The sequence below is a fragment of the Alligator sinensis genome, unplaced genomic scaffold, assembly GCF_000455745.1.
Source record: "Alligator sinensis unplaced genomic scaffold, ASM45574v1 scaffold607_1, whole genome shotgun sequence".
NCBI lineage: Eukaryota > Metazoa > Chordata > Crocodylia > Alligatoridae > Alligator > Alligator sinensis.
The window spans coordinates 3,276,178-3,285,669 of record NW_005841935.1 but is presented as its reverse complement, the minus strand read 5'-3'; the positions used below and the strand labels follow the sequence as shown (position 1 = coordinate 3,285,669).

Below are 9,492 nucleotides of genomic sequence, written 5' to 3'. Positions count from 1 at the left end.
AAAGAGTGGCCTGGACCCAGTGTGCCAGGGAGACTGAAGGCAAAGAGGGCGAGAGGGGGAGGGGGCGTACCCAGCTAGGGTCTGGGGCCCAGAGGGACTGCAGGGAAGGGAGTCATGCTTTGCAAGTGCCAGGGGCCCAACAAACAGAGAGCTTCTTAATGTGGTCAAAGCCTAGAGGGCCGCAATTAGAGCCCATAGGGCCATGTTTGATATTGGTAGAGCCTAGGGACACTTGCTAGGTATAGGGGGTAGACCAAAGGACCTGGGACACATGACCCAGAGGCAAAGCTGGCAAGCCCAGAGACAAAAAGGGAAGTGAGGCAGGGCCAGGGAGCCCGTAGGTGGGGGGGAAAGCTAGAAGCATAACAAGGAAATGGGGATCTGGGCCAGGAGGAGGCCACTCAGCAATGAGCAAGAAAGAAGGAAGCACCAAGGGTTTACACTGGTCTTGGAGGGCAGCCTCCCATATCTTATCTAGATATCAAGGGTGGCAGACGAACGTAGGGCAGTGGCCAAGAGACCAACAGTGCAGGACAGGAATTAGAATGTCCTCTAGTATAGGGGTTGGCAACTACTTTGGCTAGAGGGCCGCTTAATAAGTTTTGGTGAGCTGTTGAGGGCTGTAAGGGAAGCCCCACTCTTTGACAGGTGCCCCACCCCCTGATCACCATCTCGGGGCCAGAAGTCCAGCACCTAACCCCTGACTTTGCCCTGAAACTCCCTCCCCTTGCCCCCAGGAGTAGTCCTTTTGAGGTGTGGGGGGGGGGCGGAGGGGTGTCATCTTGGAACCAGAAAATAACCAAACCATATACTAAAAATCAAACACCTACTATAACATAGTTTAATTTTATTTCAAAAAATATTTTGGCCTGATTTATGTGTGTGTGTGTGTGTGTGCATAGTGTATATAGAGGTGATTGCAAAATAGATCAAAATAAAGTCTGACTTTTGTATACTGTGTGGGAGGGGTGTATGCAGTGTGTGGAGGGGAGTGTGTGGGGTATGTGGACGTGGTGAGATGTGGGTGTGTGTGGGGTTTGTTGAGGGATGTGGGGGACATGAGGGGTGTAGGGGTGTGTGTGGGTATGCTGGGGTTTGGGGTGTAGGGCCTGCTCCCCACACATCCTCCTCCATAATGCAGCAGCAGCATGCCCTTGGGACATTCATGACCCATGTGAGATGGAGCCCCCTGGCAGCGCTAAGTTCTGGCCAAGTCCTGGAAGCTGAATGTGGTGGCAGGAAGCAGGGCCAGGCTGCCAGCTCCTAGGATTCTGCCAGAGCTATGCACTCCTGTGGGGAGCCCCACACAATGGAGCTGGCAGCTTAGCCCCGCTCCCTGCAGCCTGGGTGGCAGGAAGCAGGGCCCAGCTAGCCAGGAGTCACTACACATGGCTCCATGCCACTCCCAGAAAGTCCTGGGACCTGCACATGGGGGCATGGAGCAGGGCCAGGCCACCACTGCCTCCATCATGAGCAGCTCCCAGCTGAGTCCCAAGAGCTGCATGTGAGCCACGGGGAGTCCCATGGGCCTGGGCCCCATGCTCCCACCAACCTGGGCTCTATGCTCCTGCCACCCTGCCCTGCCCCCAATGTGGGTTGCACATTCCTGCCCAGCTGCAGCTTCCCCACCCCCCAACCTGCTGCTGCTTCCCTATCTGCTGCCTGGAATGCTCCAGCAGGGACAGGAGGAAGAGCTGATGGAGGCCAGGGGAGCCAAGAAGGTCCCCAGGTGCCTGCAACATCTGCAGCCCTGCCTGAAAAATGTGCCCATTAACCAGGACTAGGGCCCTCCTGCAGGTGAGGGGGGGAGTGCAGTGTGCTGCCCAGGTGGGAGTGAGCCAAGGGCAGCTGTGAGCCAAGCCAGATACACTTAATTGGTGGGTACCTACCCACAGGCCAGATGAAATTGCCTGGCAAGCTGGTCTGGCCCATGGGCCCTATTTTGCCTGTCCCTACTCAAAAGGGTGCCATGGCTGTCCTCTGGAGGCATTTCTGGTCACACAGGGGGCTGGAGGGGGAGGAGGGAAGCTACACAGTGACGTGCAGTAGGGAGGAGCACATAGCACAATATAGCATGCAGCCCAAGAGGTATGTCACCTAGGGGGTTGCACCTCTTACACAGCATGTGGCTGGGCAGGCCTGTGGCCCCCAAGCCCTAACAACCTTGATAGTGGAAACATGAGGCTGTGCTGTTCTCAATACATATTGTTTATTGCCTAAACTGAATTCAAGTTTGGCTCAGTTAAGCAAGTTTTATAATAAGTTTTCTAAATCACAGGAAGTTTGGTTCTGATCTTTCAAACAGCCCTGCACAGGTGGGCCCCAACCACCTGTGTCAGTCCTAAGCAAATGTTTACCTGTGTGTAGCCAGCTGCAAAACAGTGGCACATTACACATCTTGGGTCTAATGTTTAACATTAGGCAAAACCTGCATCATGTGTACATTAACAGAAATTACATACCATGATGCAGGGCTCTTCAACTTTGGCACTACATGTGCTGCTGGCATGTGACCTTGAGCCACACACTGCATGGGCTACACACTGTGTGGGTAGCTGGCAGAGTACAACCCCCACTGAAATCAATAGTAGGCTACACAGGCAGTGCATGGACCTACCATAAGGCCATCCAGGCCCACAGGTTGCACATTAACTGCTTGTGGGGCACCAGTTGTTACAACAAGGCTGTCCAGATACTGCAGTGGTAACCAACAGAGCTGAATGTCTATATAAACTGCAAACTATTTTTTATCTTGAAAACAGATTGTTATCAAATGGCTAAAAAATGTGAATTTAAAATTTGTCATGTGATGGGGTAATACTTCACCAACAAAAAAACACTACTAGACATTTCCCAGGATCTTATAAATGTAACAATTGCTGCTAGTGTCCTCACCCAACTTTTAAGTAGCAAGAGTTACTTACTTGCAGGTCATCTGTGCCACCAAGGATGAAAACGTCTTTAGAATCACGATGTGGAAGAACAATGAATTCAGTAGTTTTCCAAGCATCTTCCACCTCATTGAAAAAAATTATAAACCTTGTAAATCTACTTACAATAATAAATATTAGACTTTCCAAATTAAATGAAACGTAAATGATCTAATTTTGATTAATGAAAAGTAGACTTTTATGTAAACAGATATGGCTAAATGGCTGTTATTTTATGGTGTTTCATATCTCTTAGAATTATAGAATCATAGAAAGTGAGGGTTGGAAAGGACCTCAGGAGGTCATCTACTCCAACCCCCTGCTCAAAGCAGGACTATCTCCAACTAGATCATCCCAGCCAGGGCTTTGTCAAGCCAAGCTTTATAAACCTCCAAGGATGGAGATTCCACCACCTCTCTAGGTAATCTGTTCCAGTGCATTACCACCCTCCTAGTGAGAGAGCTTTTCCTAATATCCAACTTAAACTTCCCTTGCTGCAGCTTGAGACCATTGCTCCTTGTTCTGTCTCTTGTTGGGAGAGAGAAGGAAAAAAATCACTTCTGACTTTGTCCTTTTCCTTTGAACATGCATGCATCAAGTTTTTCTCTTCTCATTATGAACAGAGCTATAACAAACATGACTTGTGTTTTGTCTGCTTACAATCATGTTAAGTTTCATAGAGCTGTTACATGCTAAAACATGGCATCAGCACAAACTTACTGATACTCATTACATCAGAAGAGACAGAAAAACCACGTTCTCTTCTGTGAGTCCAACATTCTGTGCCAAAGAAAGTTACATGGACAGTGCAGCTTCAGGATGAGTTCTTGTATTAATAAACCCTTCTTGAACATGTCCCATGGAAGAGCATGGGGCAATATAACAGATATTGCACTTCTGCTTTATATTTAGTTCAAATAAAAACTTCTACTTATTATTAACATGGTACTTAAATTCTGTGAACTGTAATTGCGAGAGAAAGATTTTTTCTTAATAGTCAATATAATGGTTAAGGTTTAGAGCATGTTGTGTGAAAAAAACCCCAGTAATTTGCTCATACAAGTTACCTTCTTGAGCATTGTTTCTAAAGAAGCTTCTCCAGATGCTTGCCCAGAAACATCCTGAATTTCCTGAGCAAAGTCAAATATACTGAGTTCAACAAGTCTTGCCAAAGATAATGGATTTTCCAGATCAAAAAGCGTTGCATTAACTACTTGCTCCAGAAGTGTCCAGTGTCTTGGTTTCAAAAAGGGGTTTCTTAGGTCTGTGATGACTGGGACCTGAAAAAGCAAACCAACCAGAATATTACCTTTTTCTCCTATTAAGTTTATTAAGCTTATCTTACAAACTTAGACTTCTCTCAAAGTATGCCTTTCAAATAGAGTTCATGACTAGAAGTGGTCACAATTTAAATTTCAACCTTTTCATCTTGTTTTTAGAATAAATGATTTTTTCTCAATTTCTTTTTGTTTGTTTGAAATGTTTCAACTTTCAGGGGAAAAAATCCCCATTGCTTTTTCCAATTTGCCTCTGAAGGAATAACAGAAAACAAAACAATCTTTGAAGACCATTTAAAATTCACTTGTATGTTTCAATTTCATGTTTTTGGAAGGTAGTTTTAAATTCACATCTTACCTTGTCTTTCATGTTTTCTACCTTCTCTTTGAGTTGTGGCACTATATTATTAGGTGGTAAACCTTTTTCCAACTGATTTACAAATTTGGCATATTTAGAAACTTGAGAATTCAGGAGTTCTGGATCCAGGCTATCAAACTTAGACTGTAGAAATCAAGCACAGAAAATACCCTTAATGATTGATACAAGAAAAGAATTTGCTACCTCAACTCACTTTGAACAGTATGTTACTCCAGAAAATAAATGTGAGAGTGATGATCTAGGGGCCTGATACTACAATCCACATGCACTCAACCCTTCTATTTTTTATGCCATATGTATCAGTCATTTATAGAAATGGATTGTGTATCTTTCAGGGCTTCAAGATTGTATATGCTAAAGCAAGGGTCAGCATCCTTTTTCAAGCTGCACCCCTGCCAGAGCCACACAGCTAGGAACTGATGCCTGTGCTGCCACCACTTCTCCCAGCTCCTCACTTCCCTGACACTGTGCAAGTGCAGCTTCCAGCCAGGAAGGAGCTGTGCTGGGGCCAGGCAGCTGGAAGCTGTTCCCATTCCACTGCCACTGCCACTGTCACTACCGCTTCTCTCTACCTCCTCACCCCCTTCCTTCCTTCTCCCTCCTGAAGGCTGGGCTGGGTAGGGGTGTCAGGGTGACAGTGGGGAGAAATGGCAGCAGCATCAAAACAGCTTCAAGCTCCTTGCCCTGATACAGCTCTCCTCTGTCTGGAAACTGCATCACATTCTTGGGGAGGGGAAAAGAGGAGGTACAGTGAAGCAGCAGTGGTAGTGGCACAGGCACAACTTCTGGGTTCCTGCTCCCCTCCAGCTGGAGGCTGAGTCCCATGACGTCGCCTTGAGGAAGGGGGAGGGTAGGAGGGAGAGAAGCAGAAGGGACATGGGCACAACTCCCAGATCTCTGGCCGTAGTGCAACTCCTTGCTGCTCAGCCCCATTGCAGAAGCAGGCACAAGCAAAGTCCTGCAGCTCCACAGGCTGGATCCAGTGGCTCCACAGGCCACATTCAACCCACAAGCCATGCTTTGTTACTGTGCAGTAGCACCAATAAATGCCTTTTTTGTGATGCTACTACACAATAGCCTAATACTACTGTGCAGTAGGGTCATGTCACTGTTTTTGCCACACAACGCTACTGTACAGTAGTATCAGGCTACTGTGCAGTCAGCATCTCCTGTAGATGCAGCCACTAACCACCGCAGCCCACCTGCTTTAGCTGTGGCAGGTTAGAGTGCTATACCTTGCAGCTGTGACAGGGTTGATTGTGTAGTTTTAGTAATAGGTTAGACGGGATTTGTATGGGGTGGTCTGGATAGAGATGATCCTGCTTGAGGCAGGAGGCTGGACTAGATGACCCCTGGAGACTCTGTCCAGCCCTATTTTCTATGAGTCAACATGCACCTCAGCAGTTTAATTCTGCTTTGCTCTGCTAGAAAAAAGCTCCCAGTTAATAAAGTATGGCACCTAGATACACGATAGGAAATGCACTTCAGTGCTTTGTAGGATGGCAACACTTGGTCCAAATTTGACATGAACAAGCAATAAGAGTCAAAAGCAGTGAGGGAGATAAAAATTACAAAGTACTAATATTTAGAAGTTGTTCAGAATACATAACTTAGCATAAAATCATCTTCATTTCCCCTTCAGTTATTTTTACTGACAAAACCCAAGGTTGCTACATACATAACTGTAAATCCTGATGACAGATTCACAAAGATTAGGTCAAAGCATTTAAAATGTTGAATTTTTCGGACTGATGAAGCTGTATTGTGTCATGGAGAATGTCTCTCTCAGCTGGCAATGAAAAAGGAGCTGACATAGAAGCACTAAGGGTGTGCTTCCACATTTCAGTTAGTACCTGCTAACTTTAAGGAATGTTAAAGGTAGCATGCAATGGGAGCAGTGGCATGTTCAGGGATAATATCCTCTGTAACATGCATAGCTCTGAGCTGCTGCCAGAGGGCTGGAGAGCAGGCATGTAGCTAGGAGCTGACAAATCTGTTACTTGCCTGCTCAGCTTGCTGGCTCTAGCACTAACACCCCCTCTTGTCCTGCAGAGCATCCCCCCAGCACAATGCAGGCACATGCATGCACATGCACGCACACATGTAAACACCCCATCCCCAGACTTGTTCTTGGCTGCTGACAAGCAGCACAGGGAGGGCAGGGAGGCAGCAGTGGGGGAGTGGCTGTCCCTGATTGCACAGGGCAGAACAGAGCCCAACCAAGAGCATGCAAGAAACCCTGCCATTGCCACTGGACAGCAGCCAGAGGTACACACCCCCACCTCCATGCGTGTCGTGCTATGCTGTGAGTGTGTGCGTCATGTTGTGCTGTGAACACGTGTTGTGCTTTGTATGTTGTGCTGTGCTGTGGGTATAGCTCCCCATCTCAGTAGTAGGGCAGCTCCCTTCCTCCCTCCCCCTCCCACTCTCCCTGCATTCAGACAGATTCCTTCCTCACTCACCAGCTGCTGCTCCACTGTCTCGGCTGTGACTGGATGGGAGAAGGGCACTGGAGTCCAGGAAGACAGCTAGTACACCTGGAAGCTACTTGGGATACTAGAGGACTGCAAATTGGTTATTTGATCTCCCTTGACCAATTAGAAGTTGGGAAAAGTTGAGCTGAATAGCACAGCTCAAAGAAAATCCTCACTTCAAATGACATAATTTTAAGATGCCTAGAGAGCACTTAGCACTTGTAGGGAGCATGGATCTGTGAATATGTGATCCTTCACATCTGAAGAGTCCTTAACAAGGCTTAATTGTACTTCTAATCTTGCCCTTTTCTAGTTGTCCAATGGAAAAATCACTGTTGCAGGAGGTTGTTGCTGGATAGAAGAGGCTGAATAATTTTATGAACAAATTGGTATTAGCAGCTTTGTTTGCTGAGACACAAATAACCAACACTCAGGCTGTGGAGCGTCTTCTTGACCACATCAAGCTGCACTTACTATATATTTTAGATGGAACAGAACAAGAGAGAATAAAGAAAAGTTACCTAAGACCAATTGCCTACGATGGACCAGTGTTATATATTTTTTTCTGTTTGCCTTTTGCAGTTTGTGTGACACAGAGGGTGTGACCCCACAAGCGGAAACATTCATTCCCCAGAGATAAATATCAGTGGCACATATTCATGCCACTACTGGATGTCCCCAGAGAACACTCCTGCACACATGTTCTGGCATATAGCAAGTTGCTCCAGGTGGGGTAGGGGAGGCTGAGGCCAGCATCTGGGGTTCTGGGGCCCTCCCGGGGCTGCAGCAGTGGCGATCCGGGTGCATGGAGTCTGGCTGGCAACAGGAATATAGCTCTGGCCAGCCAGGTTCCAGTTTCGAGCAGCGCATACCATTGCCACGTGCGTCACTCTGCTTTTTTCTGGCATTGGGTTTTTGCGACACTGGGATCTCCCAGTGTCAAAAAAACCCGACACGCTGCATATTAGCAGTGTGGCGACTGCCTGCATGTGTGATGCATGTGGTTTGCGGCGCCACAAGCCACATGTGCACACTCATCCGGCTGCGCTCAGAAGGGTCAATTAGCCTTGACTAATGACCTGTTATTGTCAGAATAAATCTTACTTTATCTGCACAAATCCTACCATATCATTCAGATTTTACAATGTTCATTAAATAGCACAGAAAAATCTGAGAAGCGTTTCCTGGAAGAATTTACGTAACTCTTTGATCAGTTGCATGGTAACCTTTTACTACTCAAGAGATATTAAAGCCTAGAGTGCTCTTTTTGAAATATAAAAGATACCTATAGTGTTTTGCATATTATATACAACAGAATTATACACTATAAACTTTACTATAGATAACTTTATAGCTGTTCATTTAGAAATCAGTGCATTTATTCTACCTCCATCCATTCTGTGTGGAGTATTTCCCATTGAGAAAGAGAATCCCAAAGCAACTGTTTGAGTTTCAGTTCTGCACAAACTTCTTCCAAAGCATCAAATTTTGCAACTTCTACCTTTGAAGAGAAATTTTAAAACAAGTTATTTTCTAATACAACCAACTCTAAAACAACAAAACTCACAATATTAAAACTCCCCAATTTACATCTGACAGATTATGAAGTTACATTGAGGAGGAAAATGGAATATCACCTTTTTACACTGACGGTTTTAGTACCAAATAATTGGTTTTATAAGACAATTCTTAAATACACTTTTGCAAAAGATACTGAGTCATTGAGAACTCTGTCAGATGTCTTGACTCTTTTTTACCTACAGCTTCTAGTAAATACTGCATCTTGCTGAATAATTTCTAGACTGTTCTGTGAAAAGCTGTCTAGGAATGGAGACTTCATTAAAACAGCTCTTTCCATTTAAATACAGGTAGAAGTATTCTCTCCGTGTAACAGCTTATAATACCTGCACTTGACGAGCTTATATGATGCAAATACTTGATTGCTTAATTACTCATGTGCTCATATGGCATTCTGTTCAATTAAGCCCTTATTTACCACTTACGTAGAACCCAAAGGTGCTGTTAAATTAGCAGCCAGAAAAATTGGTAAGGGGTACACCGGTTAAAATTTTCTTGACTGATACTCATAGTCAGTTATTAACCAACCATACCATCCAATACCAATCTGATAACCGACGCTTAGTAATAAAGCTCGTCAAACAAGCTTTAGTTCAAGGACCCCCCCACCACCATATCTACGAGTAGGGATGCCGATACAGAAAACACAGCGGCACTTTAATTGGAGCGGCTCTTGGAGCTGCTCTAATTAAAGTACTGCCCCCCAACTCTTGATCAGAGCACATGCAAGAGTGTCCCATGCCACGTGCAGCCCCTACCCTTCACCCCAAGGCTCAGGGCACCTGCCTGAGCCTGAGGCTGCCCAGGACTAGGCTATCTCTGGGCATTTTAATTAGACTGGCTCTTGGAGCCAG

The 9,492-nt window shown here is 45.8% G+C and overlaps 1 protein-coding gene across 1 annotated transcript in view; it reads right to left on the bottom strand.

Moving 5' to 3' along the window:
* DNAH6 (dynein axonemal heavy chain 6) overlaps positions 1–9,492 on the bottom strand; it is a 282,667-nt gene that overhangs the window by 216,983 nt on the left and 56,192 nt on the right. Inside the window, exons 17-20 of the mRNA XM_025199101.1 lie at positions 8,448–8,561; positions 4,566–4,709; positions 3,998–4,210; positions 2,925–3,017 (exon numbers count right to left, since the gene is read on the bottom strand). Coding sequence (XP_025054886.1) covers positions 2,925–3,017; positions 3,998–4,210; positions 4,566–4,709; positions 8,448–8,561 — 564 coding nt within the window. The remainder of the gene's footprint in view (positions 1–2,924; positions 3,018–3,997; positions 4,211–4,565; positions 4,710–8,447; positions 8,562–9,492) is intronic.